Source organism: Patella vulgata, chromosome 6 (assembly GCF_932274485.2).
Source record: "Patella vulgata chromosome 6, xgPatVulg1.2, whole genome shotgun sequence".
Lineage (NCBI taxonomy): Eukaryota > Metazoa > Mollusca > Gastropoda > Patellidae > Patella > Patella vulgata.
In genome coordinates this window covers 21,827,120-21,854,019 of record NC_065884.2, presented here as the reverse complement: position 1 = coordinate 21,854,019, position 26,900 = coordinate 21,827,120, and the positions used below count along the sequence as shown (strand labels likewise).

The window sequence follows — 26,900 nt, the reverse complement described above, 5'->3', positions numbered from 1 at the left end:
ACCAATTTAGTTTTTGTCTGAACTGAAGGTATCTTAGTTCTAGAATGATCTATAAATAGTGTTCAGATATTTTGTATGTTTGATGTATAGTATTATGGACATTGATTGATATGCAAATATTTGTTAATAGGGTAATGTCACAACAGCTAGGTGGTTACTGAATTCTAATAATGTCAACAAATGGCAAAATGGACAGTTTCCGGTGTACAGTGGTGTTGCATATTCCGTTATATTTGAAATGCAACGATCAGGAGGATCAACTGGCTATGTAGGAATTGATGACATCAGCTTTACCAACAGTAAATGTGGATGTATGTTGAAGTATTTTTTTTATTTTCGGGGAAGATATCTTAGATAGAATAAATTTGTTTTCAGTAACGCTGTTTTAAAGCATATTTTCTCCCTATCAGTCATGGGTAAATGTTCATCACATATTATATGAGCAATCTGTTAACCAGATCTCAGCTTCCATATTAGTTCGATGCAGAGTAATAATAGCTGTACATGATTGGTTGAAATTTAAATCTCTTCAGCCATTCAGGCAGTGTGCGATGATCAATAGGAAAATGAAGAAGTCCCAGGCCGTGTTATATATATTATTTATAATGTCCATCCAGTAGAAATTCATAATTCATAAACCTTAATAGCCTTTTAGAAAGGTTGAGTCGGATACTGAAATTGTCAGGTAAAGTTTTAAATTTCTAAATTGTAAATATGTATTTCAGTTATACCAGGTTTTGCAGACTCCGGATCAACTCTACCTCCATATCAGACGACGGCATCCCTGATGATAACCCCACCCACAAGTGGTAAGTCAAACTTTTGATGATAATATCAGTAATTTATAAAGATGTACATTTTATTTATTTATTTATTTATTTATTTATTTATTTTCAGCACCTTCACAGTACGATTGTACTTTTGAGAAAGGCTTGTGTACATGGAAACAGGCAACTAATGATAATTTTGACTGGACAAGAACCCATAGCGGTACAGGTTCTACAGGAACAGGACCATCAGTTGATCACACACTAGGAAATGGTAAAAATAAGATAAATAAACAATCATATTGGATTTATCACAATATTAAGTATTATCTTGTAAGGTTGAAGGGGACCATGGTGGTTCAGTGAGTAAGGCATTGGCTCACTAATATGCAGGCCCTGTGTTTGATCCATGCATATGCCAAGAAAGTTCATCAGGATTTTCTTGTGTAGTTCCCCCTTGTCAGTCGTGCAGGACAGAGAGTCTGGCACGGGACAATGTGTAGTCATTCAGATGGGACAAAAAAAACCAAGAAATCCATGTGACTGGTCAAATTTAACCTATTAATGTCCTTTTACATAATTATGAATTATGTGTTTGTTTTTTTTAGATCAAGGCTTCTACATCTTTATTGAAACCTCTAATCCACGAAAAGCAGGAGATAATGCTATGCTTGTCAGTCCACCTATTTCATCTGCGACTTCAAAATGCCTTACATTCTGGTATCATATGTATGGCCCAGATGTGAATACACTGAATGTCTATATCCAGTCTGGAAAGACAACCGGATCTCCTCTGTGGACGAAAAAAGGAACTCAAGGACCAGCTTGGAAACAAAGTTCTGTGGATATTGTGTCAAACACAACCTATTCACTAGTTTTCCAGGGTATACGGGGAACAAATTATAAAGGAGATATTGCGTTAGATGATATATCGGTGTCTGATGGTTTATGTGGTAAGACAAAAATTGTTTCATAACAGTCCCCATATTCGATCCCTGCATTGGCCAAGAAAGTTCATCACGATTTTCCAACATGGTTCCCTCTTGTCAGTGATGTAGAACGGAAGGGCCTGGAAAGGGACAATGTCTAGTCAATCAGATGGGTCGGAACCCTTGACAGTTGGAGTTTGAAATTAGAGTAGGCCATAGTGCGGCTGTGCAGGAAAAATTTCCCTCATAGTACACTTCATTAGCCTAGATATCAGCCATTCTCGAACCATCGCTATAAGCATGTAGTGCATGTTCAGTGATAATAACATTATAAATTGAAAGAATAATATTCACTTTCGTCTTTATCCAAATGACTGGACACAAGTGACAAATTGATGTTAAGCCTGAGTTTTGATGGAAAAAAAACAAGTTTTATGGCCTTGAGTTCAGATTTTAAGTATTTCGAAGATAATGCTGCATGCAGCATATATTCTAGTGTTACTGTAAACGACACACTTCTTTAACCCAATTTTACCAGTTTTAGAAGGTATGTGTCTTATACTCAGCATTAGATGAGTGAAAATGCTTGATGTATTTGTGTTTATCTGTTGTAGGAGCATTGAGTACATGTGGCTTTGAAGATAATACTATTTGTGGATATCAACAAGACACTGGAGAAGATTTTAACTGGCTACGAAATACTGGATCTACAAGCTCTTTTAATACTGGTCCTCCTAATGATCATACATATGCTTCTGCTAAAGGTAGCTTCCATTATTGAAAACACTTAATAATAAACTAGTTCACCTTAAGTCCACCACTTGATGTGTCCTTGAATGTTCTTGGTTTACCAACAGGTTTTGTAGAAATTTTGGTTCACCAGCATGTAAGATCATATTATTTTCTCAACTTTTCAGGTCATTATATGTATATCGAATCATCGAGACCAAGACAATTAGGACAGAAGGCTAGATTAATCAGTATATCTCATCCCCCATCTAATGGTGCCTGTCTCACATTCTGGTATTATATGTACGGTCGGACAACAGGAACATTTAATGTCTATAGGAGATCTGGAGGAAATATCGGAAGACCCATTTGGAAGAGATCAGGACAACAGCAAAAGAAATGGTTGCAGGCTTCAGTAACAGTGAAATCTACTGGTTCCTGGGAGGTTTGTGTCCAATGCATAATATAATTCTTGCATATTTGTTGAGTTGCACACAACCTTGACATCCTCATGATCAGCAATCAAACATCACTTATTAACTAAGTGAATCACTACCCAGTATCAAGGATATAAATACTGTTTGTTTTTAGGTTTGAAGTTTTAGAAAAAATCCAAAATTTGATGAGTAATTGATCAGTAATAGAATTAACATGTCAAATCAACTAAGCACAACACATCATTTTGAACTAAATCAATGAGGTCTAGCTTGCTTTAAGTTATTTGAAATGTTAGCAAGGTATGTTATTTGGTTTAAAACGTCAGATATTTGTGTGTATTGTAGGCTGTGTTTGAAGGTATAATAGGTAACGGATATCTAGGTGACATATCGTTAGATGATGTTTTAGTTGTAAATGGAGCTTGTCCTGGCCCTGGAGATTGTGATTTTGACAAAGGTTCCTGCTCCTGGCATAATACTCAGAATGGAGATAATTTTGATTGGTTGAGTGGGAAAGGATCGATAGGTAGTAGGTACACAGGTCCTTTGAATGATCATACACAAGGCACCCCAGATGGTAAGATTTTTCTCCTCCCTCTATTGTACAAGTAACTATAGTAATTGCACATTTAATTATAGTAATTGCACATGTAATTAAAGTAATTGTGCATGTAATTATCGTATTTGTGCAAGTAATTATAGAAATTACACAACTAAATATAGTCATTGTACAAGTAATTGCACGAGGAATTATAGTAATTGCACGAGGAATTATAGTAATTGCACGAGGAATTATAGTAATTGCACAAGTAAAAATATTATAGTAGTTGCACATAAATAAATAAAGTTCTCAGAATTATGGACGGATTATGATTGATGTTGGATGCAGTATAGAATATAGAATATTACTAATTTTGTTCCTATTGATAGCTACACTATCGGCCATATAACGATGGAAAAATTATTTATTTTGACATATTTTCTTTTAAAAAAGAGAAGATTGTTAAAGTTGTTTTAAAATCTATTTTGTGTAGGTGGATATATGTTTATAACGTCAGCATCCCAAACTGTGAATGATAAAGCCTGGTTGATCAGTGAACAATTACAGCCTTTTAACAAAGGATATAGCTGTTTCACTTTCTGGTATAATATGTATGGCGGTGGAATCGGTAAGTTCTGACATTCTTTTATATTGTAATAATGCAATAGGTTAGCTCAGTTGTAGCAACAAAATTAAATAGTTTATCCTTGAAAGTGTAATGTGACTAAATTGTACATCAAAGAATTTGTGCTTGCAGGGCTCCCATTAAGTCGTTTGCCAGGTTTTGTCTGACTGGCAGTGAAACTTACTCGCTAGAGATCTTACATATAGCCCATCCCAATTTTAGCCCTGAAAAATAATTTCAAGATTCCCAATCTCATTCATTTATTTGTCAATGCAAAATGACATGTATGTGTGATTATAAAAGATATTTCTATATTAAAGGTACATTAAATATATATCTTGATGATGCGGCCAACACAACTCAAACACTACTGTGGACACAGAATGGTAACCAAGGAAATTCTTGGTATTTTGGTACAGTGCCAGTGCCACGTCAAAGCAAACCTTACATGGTATGTTCATCTTAAATATAAATTGCATCTGTGATCCCTTTCATTATTTATGGGTTTTTTGTCATATAGCTTCCGAATGACATTCAATTGAGAAGATCACAGAATTTAACCTGAAGTGTAAAAAAGGTCATGTTTAGGGTTACTTTGAAAGCCAGAATAAGGTTTAGCCTAATTAATAATACTTGATGGGTTTAAAAAAACAATTTAAATTTGTATATTTCCTTTTTTTTTAGCTACGATTTGAAGGTATAAGAGGATCAAATTCTTATGGAGATATTGCTATAGATGATGTCTCAATTACATCATCAACTTGTGCAGGTATGGCTTACGTATTTTTAATTTTACACAATTTAGCTAGAAGTAGTGCGATGCATGAGGCAGTCTTTCTAGAACACTGTTCTCCTTTAAAGAGTTTTCAAGTAGCAATGAGAGTTTTCTCGCAGTTTTGTATATTCTCTATCATTTGGATTGAAAAGTTAATGTTAAGAAACCTCCTATATTTGGCAGAGGGGGCTGGGGTTTCCTACAGTCAGTTGTGCAGGTCGTCCAAAACGCATTGAAAAGTATTACGTCCTTCTAATTGGGCAAAAGCAAAGAAAAGAGGTCCTGTATATCCCATTGGCAGCACAGCAAAGATTCGTTGACAGTTTGAAATAGGAATAAGAGTAAATTCCCTCACATCACACTACATAGCATAATTGCGTATTCCTGCATCATTAGCCAGACCAGTAATATGTAAAACCACATTTTATTTCATTTCATATCTATATATTTTTGAAACTCCTTTACTTTGTGTTTATGAAAGAAACAACTGTAGCTAATGTTTTATTGTATCTTATATTTACAGTGAAACCATCAGCAGCCAATCCAGCTTTTACATCACCAACACCACCTGCAGGACTATCAACAACTCCTGCTCCATTTGGTTTGTCTATATTATTGCTAAAAGTATTATCAATTGTTATTAGGATCAAGTGTTACAGTAATGTTTTTATAATCTGAAAATTGAGAATTATGTCTTGTGAATAGAAATACCGCACACCAAGTATTGTGTGCTACCAGAGATTATTGTGGCGGTAGTTAGTGTATATAATTGGGATAACAATATAATAAATCATATACTGATGCTATCATGGCCAGTAGTCATCAGTTCATCATGTTCATTTCTTGTTTATAGTTTTGATATACAAATAACATTTTTAAATAGAAATACTGCATGCCAAGTAGTGTATGCTACCAGAGATTATTGTGGTATATAGTTAGTGAATATAATTGTGATAACAATATAATAAATCAAATACTGATGCTACCAGCATGGTCAGTAATCATCAGTTCATCATTACATTTTTATAAAGAAATACTGAACACCAAGTATTGTATGTGACTGTAATATGATGAACTGTAATATAGTTTGGGCTATACTATATACTGGAAAACAACCAGAAACCTATCAGAAAACACCATGTTATATTGAATACCGGAAAACACCGGAAAAACACTAAATACCGGAAAACACCCTAAATACCGGAAAACACCCTAAATAGGTAACCCGGAGAAGGGCTATACTATAAACCAGAAACTAACCCTAACCCTAACCCAGGCACACAGAGGAGAGGACCAGGCTCCGGGTTACCTATTTAGGGTGCCAGTCTCCGGGTTACCTATTTAGGGTATTTTCCGGTATTTAGTTTGTTTTCCGGTATTTAGTGTTTTTCCGGTGTTTTCCGGTATTCAGTATAAAATGGTGTTTTCCAGTAGTTTTCCGGTAGTTTTCCGGTATATAGTATTGCCGTACAGTTTGATAGTCTTTTTTTTGTAAGCACAATTAAAAGCAGCAGAAAAAAACATGAACTTCATTGTCCCATGCAGTATCCAATTTATTAAAGCTTTTAATCAAAGGCTTATAGTCTCATCATAATTAACTTTAATGGGGCATAATACTTATAAAACAAACTTACTAATAACAAATGTGGTGTAGGGGATAATAATAAAATAAATCAAATAATGAATATTGTTAATATTAGAAAAAATATAACTTGAATTTAAGTTAATGCTACCATGGTCATCTATCATCAAATTTAGGAAAACACTTTTCTTATTTAACAGTTTATAGTTTTGATATACAAATTACATTTTGTCTCTTTTATTCCTGTTTGCAGTGAAACAGTCTGATTTTGATTGTGATTTTGAGAAAGATACATGTACATGGACTCAGGCAAAAGATGATATATTTGATTGGAATCGAGCTCAAGGGCCAACCGGAACTTCATTCACAGGACCCACCAATGATCATACTACACAAAGCAGTAAGTAATTCTTCATAAATCGGTGTATCTCAGTACATACGTCTAACCAAGATAACTCTGTTAAATTTATAATTAGAAATTCAAACATTTCTAAGAGATGTTCTTTTAAGATTAATTAGAACAACTGTTGCACCTTCAATTGTTATTTTTGAATGACATTTTGTATTAAAAGAATAATTGTTAATATAGGCCAAAAGTGATCAATGCACTTATCAAAAAGATATATTTGAGATGCATTATAAGAACTAAATCAGCCTAATGCCTACTGCTGGTCTTTATTTTGGCCTCAAGTGTAATATAAATTATTAATTAGACATTTATTCACATGACAAGCCTATAATCAACTCTCTAGACCATTGGCTGATTATAATTTTGAACGGATGGAAACGTGATTTCATTTAAAAATGGATAATCAAGACTTTGTTTATTATTGTAACAATGGTAGCAATTCAAAACATTAACAACTTTGCCCAGAACGAAGTAATTTGAAATTTTCAATATGTTCATTTTTCATTATCTATTTTTAAACTAATATAGCAAAAGCTGTCAGCTCTAATTATCTAAATCTTACTCAAGGTATCTTAAATGAAGGCATTCATTGTATCCTGTTAACACAAGTTACGCAGATGACTGCTGATGCCCATCAGCGGGCATCAGCTACATTGTACATGTAAACGTTATCATAGGATCATAGAGACAGGCTATAGCTTAGTGTATAGTTTTTATTCCATTTACTAAATGACATTTTGTATGTAATGGCACCATTTTTAGATTTGCAATAAAATACAATTCCCTGATAGCAAAAGATATAGTAGTAAATAATATGTTGATGTTATAGGGAAAGGATGGTATATGTATATTGAAACGTCAGCCCCTCGTGTTGTTAATGATACAGCTAGACTGGTATCAAAAACTGCTCTAGCTAATCAACAATACTGTCTACAGTTCTGGTATCATATGTACGGATCTCACGTTAATCAGTTGGGTGTTTACATTAAGGTGAGAAATAAATCTGTTATTTAATTAAATTATTTGCAGCTATTTTAATTTATTCATGGACTGAATCGATATTATTACATTAATATTTACTTAAGGTACCTGTTTTTCACATATTAAGTAATTTCTTCATGGATGTAATTGTGACCTACTGGCAGTGTTTTAAAATAATATATCCATCATAGATTTTAAATTTTTACCTGCTTTGTATACCGTGTTGGAAGTAAAACGATCCCAGCTTGTAGGTAACCAGGAGTATGGTTTTCATAAGATCAGTTACACATCTCTCTCCTTTTTTTTTTTTAAAGGAATTGAGTACATTATTATATTTATAGGTTGGAGCTACCCTAGGAACACCAGTATGGAAGAAAGGAACATCCCTGGGTAATAAATGGAACTTTGCTGAATATCAAATCCCCACACAGAAGAGTCAGTTTAACATAGTATTTGAAGGTGTTCGAGGACCAGGGTATAAAGGTGATATTGGATTAGATGATGTTAAAGTTTTAAGCGGATTATGTCCATCAACAGGTATATTTTATTGTAAATCAACATGAATTTGAAAATATTAGATTAATCCTTATACATTTCACAATTTAACACAAATATAATATAAATCTTTATACATTTTACATATCTCACAGAGTTCACAATTTAACACAAATATAATATTGACCTTTATACATTTTACATATCTCAAATATAATATTGACCTTTATACATTTTACATATCTCACAGAGTTCACAATTTAACACAAATGTTTAGTCAAGACTATGATTTAGCCTAGCTAAACAAGGTTGTTAGCCTGCTAGGGTGAACAAGGTTCAACAAGTATATCATGCAACTTAGGATCAGCAATGGCACAGCAAGTAAGGCACTAACTCATGAAGTAGGAGGTCTCTGGTTCACTTCCGGTGTGGTTTCTTCTTTTCAGTTGCAAGGACAGAATCTTTTTGTTTGAAAGTCCCATGTAGACATTGCACGCACATAAAAGAACCCTCAACAGTTAAAATTTAATGAAGGAGGCAGTTTTGGCAAGATTTCCCTCATAGAACAATAGTAGTATATTATTCAGTAATATAATATGAAGAGCAAACAATTACTTCAATGTCTATGTTAAATTAAACTTTTAGTTACATGTCTTTATTTATTTTCTAATGAAATACATTCACTTTCAGTACAAATTAAACTTTTAGTTACAGGTCTTTATTTATTTTCTAATGAAATACATTCACTTTCAGTACAAATTAAACTTTTAGTTACGGGTCTTTATTTATTTTCTAATGAAATACATTCACTTTCAGTACAAATTAAACTTTTAGTTACGGGTCTTTATTTATTTTCTAATGAAATACATTCACTTTCAGTACAAATTAAACTTTTAGTTACGGGTCTTTATTTATTTTTTAATGTAATAAATTCACTTTCAGTACAAATTAAACTTTTAGTTACGGGTCTTTATTTATTTTCTAATGAAATACATTCACTTTCAGTACAAATTAAACTTTTAGTTACAGGTCTTTATTTATTTTCTAATGAAATACATTCACTTTCAGTACAAATTAAACTTTTAGTTACGGGTCTTTATTTATTTTCTAATGAAATGCATTCACTTTCAGTACAAATTGCATGTGATTTTGAAGACAGTAAACTTTGTGGTTGGACACAAGATAAAACCGATAGTTTTGATTGGTCACGTAATCGTGGAAGTACTGGTTCTAATTTTACAGGACCAGCAGCCGATCATACACTGGGAACATCAAAAGGTATTTATTGTACAATTTTGCTCATTAATTCTGTTAAAAATTTGGGCATTATATTACAAAGTGTTGCATCGTTGAAGATAAAAGTGTGTCAGGACCCTTGAACTGTTTTTCTTTTCATCATACTATTTATTTAATTGCAGGTTTTTATATGTACATTGAGACAAGTAGTCGTGGAACGGGACAGATGGCTAGATTAATCAGTCCGTCTGTTGGATCAGCAGATGCTAAGTGTATGAAATTCTACTATAATATGTATGGAAGTAATATTGGAACATTAAACGTTCTGATGAAGACAGGAGTAAACAACAACCAGACTTTGTGGTCAAAATCTAAAAACCAAGGACAAAATTGGGTTGTGGGATTAGCATCTTTATTACCAAATACAGTTCCATATCAGGTACAGATCTGTCAACTCTTCTGCATAACGCTTTAAAATGCTGCGAAAAGGCCTCATGTACCGCTCAACTGAGCGGTAACAGATTTCTACGGATCGGGTACTTTACACAATAATTGATATTGAAAATTTATTAGTTCTTCTTTCTTTTAAAAATATTTTTTTGTCAGGCATGCTCTTTGGAACTGTTTTTTTTTGGGGACCAGGAACTGATCTCTAAGCAATATTCATCTTGTTCCTGTTCTTGGGGGTAACGTTCTTCGCCAACTTGGCATGCTTGTTCCTTCAACAATTGTGGATCGATTGACAGAGATGGACAGAGGTTACAATTCCGAGAGAGCTGTAATGATATCATGCTCGGTTCCTTGTCCACAATGTAAAGAATTTTCATTTTAACTCATTTACATGTAGCACGTGTACACAAGACAGTGTATGTGTACAAATCTGAAAACAGTTGGTTCTGATTCTAAATATTCTTTACCAGGTTGTCTTTGAAGCAGTGACTGATTATGGTTATAGAGGAGATATAGCTATAGATGATGTCAGTGTGTTTGATGGTCCATGTGAAGCCCAAGGTAACTTTTATTATATTAACCACATTAATCATCTGAATTGGGAATATTTTAGGGTCTTATGATGATATAAATTTTATACTGATATAAAGTAATTTTGACTGTGAATACACAATTTTCTTTCAATGCACTGGTTCAAAAACAACACTTTTTACTTCTTCATTCTGAAATACACTTACATTGGCTAACTAACTGGATTTGATGTTTGGATTCATATCTATAATCCAGTTAACACACAGCAGCCCAGGCTTTAGAATAAATCAGTGACTTACAATGAAAGGTCTAAAAGGATGAAAAAAGTATTGTTATTCTTTATTCTGGTCCCAATTTGGGGGAAACTAGTCCAGATCGGAATGAGAGGGTGGTGCTTGACGGACCTTATTGACCTATTATTTAATTAACAAATGAATTGTCTATTTCATTTTTTAAAGGTAATTGTGATTTTGAGAATGGATTTTTCTGCTCATGGTCTAACCCGTCTGGCGTAGATCAATTTAACTGGATAATTGGTCATGGAGGAACAGGATCACCATATACAGGACCTAGTACTGATCATACTAAAACAACTTCAGCAGGTACATTAGTTCAGTTTTACAACAAATATATAAGAATAGCTAATAATATTTTTTATTTTTAAAGACCACGTAAGATCAAAAATCTAAATTGCATGTATGTATAGCCCATGGTTACTATATCAACTTTACGGCAAGTTCACATCAATCTGACTAAAATTAAGTCCGCTGTTAACGTTTAAGTATCCGACACGCCAAAACGCTTTTCGATTTTTCAATTACGACCTTAATCCGGTTGATTGGCTGGTGACGTCACAGGCACTACACATAGGATATACATTATCTATACAATATCTCACTGTCTGTACAATAAAGCACTATCAATACACACGGCAACTGGACAAGCGTCTATTGACGGTCCAATTACCACGTGACTGGTCTAATCATAATCACCGAATTATCGTCTTTCATTGGTATAGATTAGACATTTGTGATTGGAATATTTTAGAGTGAATTTAAAATGCCGTATCATGCCGTAGATCAATTTAAGCTACCTTTGTTTAAATAGGCCACGTGTCAAATGAAGATGACTCAAGAAATTAGCGCATTTACCGGTAATTTGGATAACCCCGTAATACTTGATATCCCAGACTTAAGTACAGAAATACAAATGGTGCCAGTCATTTGTCGATATATTCATTATTAGCTATAATTTTCCGATGACTATGCATAACATGTACAATAGATCGCACTCATTTCTCTGCCAATCAAACGCTTGGCATCTTATTATCATGTACCGTTCCATGTACTACGGGTGTAGTAAATGAGGTTAAATTTCGCCGCGAAAATTGCACGGGATCATTCATGAAGTTCCTGGTACCGTTTGGTGAGTGATTAAACTGTCAATGCAATTGTAAACTACTTTTATTATAAAGAAGATAACCGATGTTAGACATTATAACCTAATCGTATCAAAAACGTTAATCCATCCATCAATTAAATGTTGTTTTAACGCCAATCAACAAATAATACGAGGCTACTTGATTACAAAAACACCGGTGAGCAATAATTATTGGGTATATAGTAATTTTAAACAACTTATTAGTAAAACTTAATTATTTTATACAATTAATGTGTGTGTGTATGATTCTACCATTAGTTCGTTCAAGAGGTATTACGCACACGTTCCACTTAGAGTGATGTCTTTGATCTGGCCAGCGTATAAAAAGATAATTACCTAATCAACATTCTTAATCCCACTATCACTCACTGCTAACACCAACGTGTAAATTAGTTTATGACCCATGCCTGTATAACTTTTATAGTCGGATTGATCAATTAATGACAGATATTAACGACACTACACTTTATGTGGAAAAGCGAAGTGCTCGCAGTAAAAACACATAGCTGGACCCGTATAGTATTTACATATTAAAAGTGTTCGTCCAATAAGTTCCATATTGTAAACAATTAATTAAGAGTTCAAGACTTCAAAGTTTAAAAGTTGTAGGCACTCTAAATTGAATCTTAAATTTAAAATTAATTACAAAACAAATTATTCCGTAGTCAATTGTTTTATCTAATTAGGGGGATTAAGGAATCCTTCATGCGTTAAAGAATACACACGCCGGCTGTATATAGGTAATTAAGGAATAAACATTCCGAATATGCATTCAGTCACTGTGACGTCACTGGCGTCTGAGGGGATTAAGAGTGTTTTCGATAATTGGCAAAGTCGTTTTTACAGATAGTCTATTTTTACGACTTTGAGTGAAGATAACTGAATTAATTTCAACCAGATTGGCGTGGACTTGCTGTAAAGTGGATATAGTAACCATTGGCTACACGTATCTCAAAGTTTCCAGGCCCATCTTATGTGCACTTTAAGTTGTCTCCTAAAAACAAAAATTATGATCAGGACAAAATTCTTAAATTATTAATGATATAATAACGGTCAAACATTGAAATGGTGATTTAAATTTAAGTCGGTGTGGTCGGAGTGGTAAATACAACATATAAGGTCCATTTACAACAAATTTAAAACAACCAAATATAAATAGATAAATAAATACAATTTGAAATAAGGAGTAAACATTTTTTTTTTGCGTAATCAGAACTAGCAACATTCTATCTTGTAAACTCACAATCTTGCAGTGTCGGTAATATAAGGCTGTGATCGTGAGTTTAAAACATAGAGGTAACAACTTGAGGTAACTCTGAACTGAGAACCATTACAATATTACACTATAGTATGTCATCGGTTACAATCAAATTAAAAATAAAATGTCTGGGTTTTAGCCCAAGTTTTTATCAAATTCGTAACTACATATTTTTAAAAGTTCACCGAGTAAAGAAGAAATATTTTTCATGGCTTCATTGATAAAAGTGGATGAATATTGGCAAGTGAATGTCTATTTTGGGCAAATGTTTGCTGCCTGCTGCAGTGCAGGTCCGTTTTTATTAGCATGAATATTTGAAGCTGTGATCCACCCTATTTATTGCTTAGAAAGTCTGTGGGGCTGATAAAAAAAAATCTTTTTTCAGGTCACTACATGTTTATCGAATCATCACAGCCAAGGGTACAAGGAGATCGAGCCTGGTTAAAGAGTACCATGTTCTCACCAACAAGTGCCCCAAGATGTCTAAGTTTTTGGTTCCATATGTATGGTGCCTCTATTGGATATCTGAATGTTGTTTACCAAGCAGTTAATGCTACCGCTAACACAACAATCTGGTCTTTGACAACTGATCATGGTAATATCTGGCTTCAAGGACGAGTCTCAATTTTAAGTTCTAAAAATTACTATGTAAGTATAGAAAAGACAGATGTGTTCTCGCAAACATTTTCAATGGCAAGTTAATTTTATTTCAGATTTATTCTAGAAGACATATTGACTTTCTGATTAGGGGTTTGTGAGAAATATTAATTTATTTATTTGCCCATTGCTTTCATATAAATATATGGCAGTATATTTAACACCCATAAATATGAATAAGACAGTTGTTTCGGTTATATTTTGTTTTCGTTTTAACATTGCACTACTAGTACAGCCTGATGACATCTTTAAGGAGTTTAAATGATCTGCTGACAAGATATACTCGTACAGCAAATGAATAGTTTTGCAAAAATGGTTTTAGCAATGAAATATATTTAACTTTTAATAAATATATGAACATGTGCTTGTTAGAATTGTCAGATATTCATAGGCTTGTGGTTTTGATTGTAGATTATATTTGAGGGTATACGAGGTTCAAGTTATACAGGTGATATAGCTGTTGATGACATCACATTTACAGATTCGTACTGTACAGGTAGGCAATGATTAGTTGATTTTATCATTATATATCTTACGATCTCAAGTCTGCACAGGTATATGTATATCTAGAAGGAAATTTAACTAATGAGTATTCTGATAAAAGGAATACTACTACTAGAGTATCTTCCAGATCATCATTGTCATCATTTACTTACCATATAATGTTCCCATGGCGTGTAGAAATGTGAGCTTGGCTCAATATTTAGAATTTTTAACTAATTGGTACACATAAGTTTTGTGTATATATATATAAATAAAAACTAAATAAAGCTGCTCTCAGTATATAATATTTAAAAAAACACAATTTTTAACTATAAATGATAAAACTAATAAATTAATCACATAGATATATATATATATATCTACGAGTGAAGGCAAGATCTGCTCCAAGCTGAACAAACTCTAGGTATGTCACTGACAGTAATACTATCAAATCTATTGTTGCTTCAGTTCTACCAAATGATGCTGCAGCCAATTCTTTACCTGGTTTATCAACAATTCCACCAACTACTGTTCCTACACAAGGTATATACCTATAGTTTATTAATATTATATTTAATTATTGAGTACATTGGAAAACTTTGATTTTAAATGTTACTGGTACAAGTGACAGAAGATTCTTGTTTCCTTTTGATTTATATAACACTTGTGTTTTTTTTAGAAATATTGGAAGATACTTTTTAAAACATGAGATATGCTTAATTATTGCCACCCAACAATTGGTTTGCCTTTAATACCTTTAAAATGTGTTGTGTAGGTCAAAGGAACTGACAGTTTTTAAAAAAGAAATGTTTTTCAAAAAATTTCAGCACCCACACCATATGACTGTACATTTGACAAGGATTTTTGTAACTGGAATCAATCTACAACGGACCAATTTGATTGGTCAAGAGGAAATAGACGAACATCTTCACAAGGAACTGGACCATCATTCGATCACACTCAAGGAAATTGTAAGAACTATGACAGTAAATTTTTCTGTTTTATAATCTGTAGTACACCGTTTTCACATATTTATATAATTATGTATGGTAAAATGGACAGCGTATCTGCTTTAAGGGCTTGATAATTTACATTGAAGGCAATGTGACATAATATGTTTATCTGGTCTCTTAGTAACGGCCTGACTGAACCAAGGTATGGCTCAGTGTATAGGTGCTGAGTTTTTAACCTGGTCCCGAGTTTGATCCCAGTGTTGAGTGAAAATATTACTCAGTCTGGTTTTCTCTTGGCAGTGGTGCAAGACGAGGATTCTGGCAAGGAATCCTATTTCATTTCATTATCAATCTTAGGCTCTTCATGAATTCTGATTAAAGGGAGACAACTCATATAGAACTAATGTCATACATGGTAAGGATGTGATTACTTAAAATAGACACAGGAAAGAATTAAAAATAGTGAATAACACTATGTCACACTTTGATTTTCAGCTCAAGGTTACTATGCCTATATTGAGACCTCTTTACCACGTAGAATCAACGATACAGCACAGCTTTTCTCTCTTCCAATTGGCTTTACCCAGGGTTCATGTCTAACCTTCTGGTATCATATGTATGGTCCTCACGTCAACCGACTTTCTGTTTACACATCACCTGTTGATTTCTCTACAAACGGCACAGAAATCTGGACAAAGACGGGTTCACTGGGTAACCATTGGATACAAGCACAGATTGATGTTGTTAATCAGCAACATTTTAGGGTAAGTGTCAAAATGTTATATAAACAGTTATCAACAATATTGAAAATTAAGAATATTGGGTGCTAATATTTAATATTATTGTCTTTTAGATTATTTTTGAAGCTGTTAGAGGAACAAGTTATCTAGGGGATATTGCTATTGATGATGTCACCTTTTCACGTCTTCCATGTAAACAAACAACATGTAAGTTTAATTTACTGTAAACTCAATGAGATTAAATCAGAGTCTATCAGCTGATAAACTCTTGGAAAATTACCTCCTGCTCTGGCAGCAGCTTAGTAGAGCAACCCCAGAGCTGCATAGATCCACTGGATCTTATTTTGACAGAAAGTGTAAAATGATTGAAATTTCTTGAGGTATTAATTTAAAAGTTATTGTGATATATCATTAGAATTAATGTATGTAAACTTTATTTTAGTAAATAAATGTATGTAAACTTTATTTTAGTAAAAACTTTATTTTAGTAAATAAATGTATGTAAACTTTATTTTAGTAAATAAATGTATTTAAACTTTATTTTAGTAAGTAAATGTATGTAAACTTTATTTTAGTAAGTAAATGTAATTTTGAGGATAAAAACATCTGTGGATTTACACCAAGTGGTAAATTTCATTGGACATGGTCGAAAGGAAGAACTGGTAGTTCCTATACTGGTCCACCTAGCGATCATACATATGGAACACCACAAGGTATTTTTATTATCTTTACATACAAACTGGTCCAACAATAAATATCCATATGCATCCTAATTACAGAATCTTCTCTATTGTAGGATACTATGCAAAAAAAAGAGGGATTCTAACTTTACCCCTTCATGGCCAGAGTAGGGCATCAGGGATGGGATCGGGGGCTCTGTGGCACGAATACTAGCCATTCCAAATACATAATGAGCCTCTTGAAAGTGGTGTACCAGCTGCCCACTCCTCCTTTCCTTGAGGCTTGTCAGGCCGTCCACCCTGGTGATTGTACCGATGTAGTAAGATCCACTGCTGATCATATTCGGGAATATATATATAACATCTCCAAAATGGCTCCCGTTTGGATACTAATTTTTTCCCATTCAAAAGTTAGAGGACTGTTATTGCCAATCAGAATCTAAGAAAGTTTATTGAACTATGACCTGAAGTTTAAATGTGAGAAATAATTTATTGTACCTGGTATATAAATATATCTTTACATCTGATTTATTAATGATGTTATTTATTTAGGTCATTACATGTACACTGAGGCCAGTTCTCCTAGAAAACCTGGAGATATTGCACGATTAACTTCTGTTGTGCTACCACCCACTAATGGTCAATGTCTGTCATTCTACTATCATATGTACGGTCAGTCGATGGGAACACTAAAAGTATTTACATACCATCCCACAAGCTATTATACAATATGGTCACTGTCTGGATCTCAGGCTAATAAATGGTTAAAAGCCAGTGTAACTATTATGGACACGCATAACTTTACACTGACATTTGAAGGAAAGATCGGAGGTTATTTAAGTGATATGGCTATAGATGATATTAGTTTGACAAATGGGCCATGTAATCTACCAGGTAAGCTATTCTTAAATTTGGAAACTAGAATAATCAGTTATGATAGGTAATTACATATATGATTGATCTCAGAATTAATAGTATACTCACCAAATATCTATCCAGATTGCTTCAAATAAAAACACTCTTTAAAAGTCTTACACTACCATATACAATACAACCACATTTCTACATATATAATTAGAGGAATTGGTTTTATTTATAATTTATGATTCACAACAGAAGAAAAGGTGATCGTCTGCAGATCATGAAACATATGGGTGTCATGTGTAAGATGTTTATAGCAGGTTGGGCAGGTTCGAGCCATAATGATCAGAGCAATAGGGCATTGATCACTCGACTAGACTCTCCCAGATTAAAATCTTGGCTTGGGCTGAGAACTTTGGGGGATTTTTCAAGCTCGATTGTCTCTTGTTAGTGGTGGCACATGCACGGCTGACGAGGAAAGTGTGATGAAACTAAAGCGAACCTTTATCAGTTGGAATATAAAGAAGTGTAGACAGAAGCATCACAGTCCAAGCAAAATTCTCCTCCTTACATTCCACATACAAATACTGAAGTGAAAATTTTCAGCAACTAATCTCAAAATGACCGAAGTGTCATGTTGATGAGAGCTAAGCCCCATTTCAGTCAATAATCTAAAGCATTGGACTTGCAGGTCTTGTCTGTCAATTTTTGATACAATTGGCAAGAAATAGCTAGGGCTACCGGCCTAATGCTCATATTTCTGAAACTATGGTTAAGGATACCGGTATTATATATCAGATGGCATATTATTGTTCATTGTTTTCGTTGGTCATCATAGTTTAACATAATACTGGAGTTTTCTGGTTTCACGATTTTAATTGGTTGGAAAGTAAACTTGGTAAATAATGCTTATCAGCACTTCTTAGGAATATCCTGTGGTTCCCCACAGGATGATTGTTCTTAAAAAATTTAAACAATACTCACTGCACCAAGTTAATTGAATGTTTTATTATTTTTGCAGGGAATTGTGATTTTGAGAAAGGCTTTTGTTCATGGAGTAATGTAAGGACAGGGGATGATTTTGATTGGATAATAGGTAGAGGTCAAACTGGTAGTTCTTTTACAGGACCAGTTAATGATCATACAAGACAATCAGGTTTAGGTAAGTGCACATATTAGTCCTATTATGTAATTGTTATGAATCACTGTAGAAATGATTTAAAACTGGTACACACCTTTCCCAAAATAGTCCCACTGAGTACTTGTTGTAGGAAATCACGTGTGAATCTGTGCTATGGTTCAATGCAATTCACCCCATGATCGATAAAATGATCTAGTAAATAGTAAAATGTTAATAAGATGTTTAGTACAAATTCTATGTCACAAATACTAATGAGTTTGATTTCCCTTGTATAAATTTGTATTGTGTTTATGTAGATGGATTTACACATTTTTAAAATTCTATTTTAATCATCTTGGTCTTGAGTCTTCTTTCTAAGGCATGTTTAGTAATGGGCTAGTTGTGATTGGTCGACTTCAGATCAACCTATCAGTCAAAACCTGTGATATAGAAAATTCTATGAAATCCTTGCTTGTCAATAGCTGAGGTGCATTATTATTCAAAAGAGAATATTTAAACCTTGATCAGAAAAAACAAAGATCTATATAATATATATCTAGCTATGTACTATATATATATCTATGTAGATATAAGATAATTCTTTACAGGTTATTATGCATTTATTGAGGCAAGTTCACCACAAAAACTGGGAGACAAATCTTGGATAGAGAGCTCAATGATGGATGGTAGAACAGCCAAATGTTTTACATTTTGGTATCATATGTTGGGAACTGGTATAGGATATTTGAGGGTTTATACTATTATTGGTACAAAGACAACTCTAGTCTGGCAACTAGGTGGTGATCAAACAGATCAGTGGTATCTTGGTAGAATTAACATTAACACTCATAATCAAAAATACAAGGTGAGCTCAACATAGATTACCTTTAGACCTAAGGATACTGTAATTGCAGTGTAAATCAAGGAAATAAGGCTTGCATTAGGTTTACTTTTTGTTGAGAATACTGATGACACCAGGACATATTTTAAGCAACCATATATACACAGTGGCGGCGCCAGCCGTCAGTGATTGGAGGGGCAAAGCTGGGGCAAAGTCCAAGCTTAAGGGGGCAAAAGCACAAGCTTCAACTAGGGGTAGGGGGCATCCCCCAGAAAATTTTGAAAAACAGGTTGCCGGAAATGCAGCCTGGCAGTATTTCAGGCACTGATCAATGAGGTAAAGTGTCAAACGAACGGACTTGCGAATCACGACGAAGCCCATTCACGAGCGTCAAAGTAGGGAGTCCTCCCCCAGACAATTTTGAAAAATAGACTGCCGGAAATGCTTTCTTACAGTATTCTGTCAGGCACCGATCGTCGAGATAAATAGATCTGCCCAGATACCGTTCGTCGCCTGATCACTAGTTTATCCGACTAGAGAACAAAATGTCAAACGAAGAGACTTGCGAACCTCAACGAATTCCCCTTGTGAGCGCCAAAGTAGCGAGTCCATTGGGGACCTCGCCAAGAAAATTTTGAAAAATTTCATTTTTATAATTCATTTGCGGGAAGCGTTTTTAGCAGTAGAAGTACCTGGTGAAAACCTATACAAATGTGGGATCAAAATCACGCCATCTGACTCTTTAACAGACATTAAAGCGCACATGTTAGACCATTTGGCCACTTAACCCCCCTAGCTACAATAAGACTTGATCACTACCGAACGTTACATAGTCTTATGCCACTAGCAATAATTTCATACCAGAAATAGTTCCGGGTATGATCAGAACAGATCTGAGGGGGATTTGGGATATTACCTTGTTATTGATCTAAAACAAAAAAGTTGAAAACTACCAATTTTCTTTTTTTTTTTAAATAATTTGTATGTATTTTAGATCCGTATTGAAGGAACTGTTGGTAGTAATTATCAAGGAGATATAGCTATAGATGATATTGTTTTTACTAGCGCTGTTTGTACTTGTAAGTTTATTGTATATATAATTGAATATCAGTTTGTTTGTCAAACTTTATTTTAATCAAAGGTTTTTACCTAAATTATTTGCTTTTAACCATTTCTTATAATCAGGATGTTTACCAGACATGTTATATAATATATTATTTTTTTTTTCAAATTGTATACTTTAAATCCTAACCGTATGATATAAACTACACGTAAAGAAAAACTAAATTTAAGAATAGCTGTACATGTAGTGCCAATTATTTTTATTCTGTAAAGATACAGGATTTGTATGCTAGGATTTTACAGGTAAAGAATTGCGTGATATGTTTTGTTTATATTTATAGTACAACCAACTAAAGCCAACCCTAAAACACAACATATAACAACAGCATCGCCAATGACCACAATGGCACCACTACCCACACAGCGTAAGATTTTATGTATTTCTCGATCTTGTTCGCAACAAATGTGATATATTGCAAAATGATGATTGTAATACATTAACAGTTGAAATATATATAGAAATCTTGTGTAAAAAATAAATCTTAAAGAAAATATTTTAAAAAATTTGAGAAAACATCACTTTTTTTTAGTAATTTTCTTTATTAAGGACTAATTTTCATTGGAGTTTTCGCCAGTCAATATTGGATATATATTGCTATATATATTGATTTTTAAATGTGTTCTTTTATAGCTTGGGGGGAGGATAGATGGCCGAATGGTTAACTTATGAGCGTTACATCATAAGGTCTGTCATTAAGTCAAGTGGCAAGGTTTTGATTTCCCGCTTGTAATGACAAAAAGTAGGGTTGCCTGTCAAACCTTGTGGGTTTTATCTAGGTCCTCCAATTTCCTCCCACAGCTAAAGACCCCTACGCGCAGGCGAATTATTGAAATAAAATTATTTGTTAGTCAAGAAATGACTTGGTTTGTGTGGAATGGATGTTAAACCCCATCTCTCTCTTTTATAGCTAAGACACCATATGATTGTGATTTTGAGAATGATTTATGTCAATGGACTCAGGCTAAAGATGATACTTTTAATTGGATAAGATCACAAGGTCCAACAGGGTCAAGGGAAACAGGTCCAACCAATGATCATACAACAAAAACAGGTAATAAATATACCTCTTTGGTCATTTTATTGTTTCTTAGAATACAAAATATGATGGTTTTTATTTTGTTGCTAGGGCTTTTGAAAATATCTAGCTAAAAATAATAACTGATGTCATACTTGTCTTCCCATGGACCAGTGCCAGAAAAGGGAGAGATTGTCTCAAAAATCAAAAAATTTAGATCAGTGTGTAAATTCATAGCAAATTGACTTAGTGTTATATTCGCATTATCGAATCCTTGAATTTTACACTGTCACATGTGGGTGAAAGGGAAAAAAAAATAGCATTCTCCATGTTAGAAGTCCAATCTATATATTTATGACCGTACTCAAAAAGGCAGCACAAGGGAGACAATTTATATCAATTTTCTTATAAGGTTTCAGACCACAATGATATTCAATATACCAAATATGACATTAGGCCAGTGATGGGATTTCAAAAAATTTCTTGTCTGACATTTTTTCCCGAAAATAAAGGGGCATAACTCTTATCGTAATTTAAGCAGACGTTTTCAAAACACAATTAAGAATCACGTGTCAACAAAATATATTCAAATTCATATGTAAAATAAAATAGGTGCACCTCGTTATATTTCATGTTTAAAACCCGTACGGTATTCAAATTTATGTCAATAATATTCCTACAAAATTACATGACATCGTAATACTATAGAATGGCAGCGTGCAGTCAAACTCCCCCAAAATTACCATATTTTTCGGGTCATACGTCGGTACATTTTTCAGCAAAGTCCGACATTCGTCTGATACTCCATTTCGATTTATATACGGAAGGTAAAAAAATTACATCCCGAAATTTATTTGGCCGTAAACCGTAGCTAACGACGCTCTAATACAACGAGCGAGTGACACCAACTGCTAAATAATTGCATTCGACTGTAGCACGCGCTATCGTCTAAAACAATTAACTACTTACATCATTCCAATGGAAATATTCGTCAACATTTCTTAGCGTGTTTATTTATTTATTTAAAGACATAAACCCCATTCAAAATATGATCATAAATCCGACAATATGCCATTAAAATAGAATCTTTTCTCGGATATCAGGCGTATTGCATTCGGCACGTATACATCTCTTAATTTCACGTGTCTTGCAAGATTTGTACTTTCATTTTAATTACTGAACTATAAGCGCCATTTGCGTGTGTGTGAAATATCTTTATTTAACTTCGGCTGCCACCGAAAATATATGACAGACAAGTTATCGGATACAATGTATGTTGATTTGAGGTGTTATATGTTATCAGGATATGTGACATATATGACTAATTTCTACGTGTTATTGTCCGACACAAAGAAGATTAAAACGTGAGACAATGGATAAATCACGGGTTAATCAGATTAAGTTTATAATCACTCTTATTGGATTGATATATCGTCCGACAAAGGAGAAGCAATGACTTCTGTTCAGGATTGATTTGATGAATTGTCCGATAAAGAATTAAGTCAGCCAATCAAGGCAGAATAAGTAGTAAAACAAGGTAGGTGTGAAGACGATAAGTAGTCGATCACTTAATTACCTAATCAATCCAGCCTATTCTCAACGATAATCGCGTTGCACTGTAGTTATACACTCAGTACACTATATTAATTTTGGAATTTGAATATTATTCACCATGTCTTGAAGTCCGATTGGGCTTATTTCCGCTCGGACAATTTTGGACTTTTCGAAAAAAGATTCGGACAAGTCCGGAATATATGGGTAAAATCCCATCACTGCATTAGGCCACATTTATAAATATTTTGATTGAGCTAATATACCAATATTTCTGTACATAAACAGAAATTAGAAATATTGTACATAAACTCTTTGCTGAACAATAATCATGTGAGTAAAATTAAAATCAAGTCAATGGTTGCAAATCCTATTTGGTATTTGTCTTATACAGTTTACCCCAAACTCCCTTTCATAATGTATCAGTCACTTCTATAACCAGACAATCTCTCTGTTGAAATTTATCTTTCATGTTATAAAAAGTAATGCTCTTTTCCAAGCTGAATTTAGCGATAGTTTGCACGTAATCAACCCAATCTGGGAGAATTGACAAGTCTGACTGGTGACTGCTTGTGACCTAGGAAACTTATCCTGTTATGACTATTAATTAAATATGTTCTCTTTGTACTTCGTGAATAAAATTCATACAGTTCCTTTCTAAGTAGAATGTTGAAAAGTTATTTGTTGTAAATACCTTTCATTTCATCCACTATATCAAGGTCAAGGATGGTATGTGTATATTGAGACGTCTGGTAAAAGATTAAATCAAACAGCTCGTCTTCTCGGACCGTCTATTAATGATGGAAAAACTCGATGTTTATCATTCTGGTATCACATGTACGGACCTAACATCAATGCTCTGAATGTGTACTCCAAGGTTCCAGGTGAAGGGGGATCTGGCAGTGGTAATATTTTGTGGACACGTCAAGGAGCTCAAGGAAATCAGTGGAATCGTGCTAGATTAACATTCATACCTTCAGGACCTTATCAGGTAGGTAGATATATGTCACTTTTGATTGAGATTTCATTGACAAAACAGATTATGCTTTCTGGAACACCTTATAATATTTAAGGGTTTGCTTGCAAGTTGATATTATAGCTTTGTTTGCTTTGACATTTGGATTTTATATTTAACACTTTCTGCGCTTGTACATATTGAAAATTCTGCATTACAGGGTTATTTAGTTTTTTGTTTTACAAATATTTAAAGCCGCTTATCGTTGTTTGAGAGATTTTGTATATGTTGCAAGCTACAAAGCACAAATTTCTCAATAGAATATCGGTCAAAAATTGGTTCAATTCCGTTCAGTATTTACAAAGTTAAGATGAATTGAATTCCCAGCCGAGGGATTATCTAACGTTAATATTTTGGTGTTTTTTCCTTTAATTAAAATGTCAAATAATCAATTTGAGCACATTTTAGTGTCGTTAAAAATTAAATATTATACGAAAAATACAAATCATCGGCTCTTATTGATTAAATACTGTGGTCATGGTTAAGAAAATCACTGAATTCCATCTGATATGGATATGTAATTATTCAAAAATAATCACCATTAGATTTCTTTTTTTTGGACAGTTTAGATAGAAGTTATTTGTGGGAATAAATGTATTCAAGACTTGTAGTCTCTAGAACATTTAAAAAAAAGGATCATTAATTTGATAACATTTAGAGAATATGTTAGTAGCTGGTTTTTTTATAAGTATATGTCTTAAAGTTTATTATTATTTTTTTTTTGTATAGATTATTTTTGAAGGTGTTGCTGGAACAAGTTTTCAAGGAGATATAGCTTTAGATGATGTTCGCTTATCAGATGGCGCTTGTACAGGCTCATGTAAGTTAACATTGTCTTCAGATGTACTCACGATTTAAAGTAAAAACCAGGTGTAAAAACCTCTACAATATAACTGATTAATGTCAGATTTAAGAATTTATTTCAGTGGAAATAAACAATTCTTAAAGTCAAAATTGACACTGTTGTCTAATACTGAGTCCAGAAACTTTTGGGTCTTGTGTTGCAAAGTTGTCTTATAAATAATCCTGATGTCTTTTACCAGTATATGCAAGCCATGTTTTTGATCTTGACTTGGTATGTATACCGTCTTGGTCTCCTCACTCTTCATAAGTCCCCAGGGTGGGAACAACTGACTGAAAGAAAGAGTCACTTTATGTTAGTCCCAAATTTATGGTCAAATTGAAAGTAAACTCTCTGTCTCTCTCTCTCTCTCACCCCCCTTAAATATATGGTGGTTAGTGTAATTTAACTGTTTTCTGATTGTTTCAGCTGATTATAATACTAAGTGTAAATTTGAAGATCATAATATTTGTGGATATACTCAAGATCAGTCTGATGACTTTGATTGGACATGGCAGGCAGGACAGACATCAAGTTCACTTACAGGACCGTCAAGTGATCATAGTTACGGCACAAGATTTGGTCATTATATGTATTTAGAATCATCCGGTCAACATGCAAATGCAACGGCCAGGTTGGACAGTCCAGAATATCAGAATTCCGATGGTAAACTTTCTATAACACCAAAACTTCAATAAAATTGATACATGCGTGGCTACAATTGCTATAAATATTTGATTCTCTTTGATGTTAGATAATATTTGTTTATTAGAAAAAAGATAAGTTTCTGTTGCTTTTCTCCTGATTTCATAAAAAATCAGGAAACATTTTAGCCCGAAATTATAGAAACAACAAACTCTTTAGTTTTAGGACTAAATTATATTTGTTGGTTTTCTACTATTTTTTTTTGGATAAAAGAATCCAATATATTTATTTATGTATCTATATATTTTAACAGGTAAAATGTTGTGTATGTCGTTTTATTATCATATGTATGGTCAGGATATCGGACAACTAAACGTTTACACCACATCATCTGACTCGAGTATAGATAGCAGTTCCACACCTGCCTGGAGTAGAGCTTATGATCAAGGTAACAGATGGCAAGAAGCTAAAGTCACCATTTATCAGTCTTCTGACTTTCATGTAAGTAACGTAAAAGATTCCTCAGCAGTTGGAATTAGAAGAATATGCCAAAATATTCTTTAGATGAGATATTATACTACATCCATTTGCATTCATTCTCCTTATGTGTATCTATCTAAGATCAAACTAGTTAGCACTTGATCAGGGGTGGATCCAGGATTTTTGGAAAGGGGGGGGGTGTACATATATGCGATTTCCTGGCATCTAATCTTCAAATATTAAACACAACTCCCACCCTATTTTCAGTGTTTTTTTGTCTACAAAATTTCTGAAAAAAAGTCTGACTGAAGGAAAGGCACGTGGTTTGAAGGAGGTAGTGATTTATGAAAGAAGGTTGAAAATTCTTTTTCAAAAATGAGCGTGTTTTCATGCTGCTCACAGAACTTTACCTGTCTTTTGGTAAGTGAGCCCTTAGAATGCATATTCTAAGGACTCACTTACCAAGGGTCAGCTAGATGACAGGTCAAGTTCTGTAAAGTAATATCCATGATCGGTCAAATTTGGTTAGGTACCATTTAGCCTACGTATTTAAGTCACACAATATATAGAATATTTAATCCACTCCAAATAGTAAGAGAATAACGAATATAAAATCCCCTATAAATATTTTGGTATATCTTGTTGGATAAATTAGTCATACGTAGAGCCCCACCAATCTATAGACCGGTGATAATCTTTTGGGTCACATA

At 33.6% G+C, this 26,900-nt stretch overlaps 1 protein-coding gene and 1 long non-coding RNA gene across 2 annotated transcripts; both read left to right on the top strand.

Moving 5' to 3' along the window:
* The first annotated feature begins 4,016 nt into the window (after window positions 1-4,016).
* On the top strand, window positions 4,017-25,763 carry LOC130013135 (MAM and LDL-receptor class A domain-containing protein 1-like). Its single transcript, XM_056101717.1, has 14 exons — window positions 4,017-4,031; window positions 4,713-4,797; window positions 5,327-5,404; window positions 6,639-6,785; window positions 7,624-7,784; window positions 8,117-8,312; window positions 9,402-9,548; window positions 9,689-9,945; window positions 10,427-10,517; window positions 14,904-14,941; window positions 17,343-17,393; window positions 20,515-20,589; window positions 24,954-25,044; window positions 25,495-25,763. Exons 1-14 carry the CDS (start codon window positions 4,017-4,019, stop codon window positions 25,761-25,763), a joined length of 1,701 nt encoding a protein of 566 aa, XP_055957692.1.
* LOC130013111 (uncharacterized) lies at window positions 13,745-14,868 on the top strand. The gene is made up of 3 exons (XR_008788478.1): window positions 13,745-13,833; window positions 14,254-14,338; window positions 14,794-14,868. It is a non-coding gene; the product is annotated as an uncharacterized LOC130013111 (long non-coding RNA).
* Window positions 25,764-26,900: the final 1,137 nt, after the last annotated feature.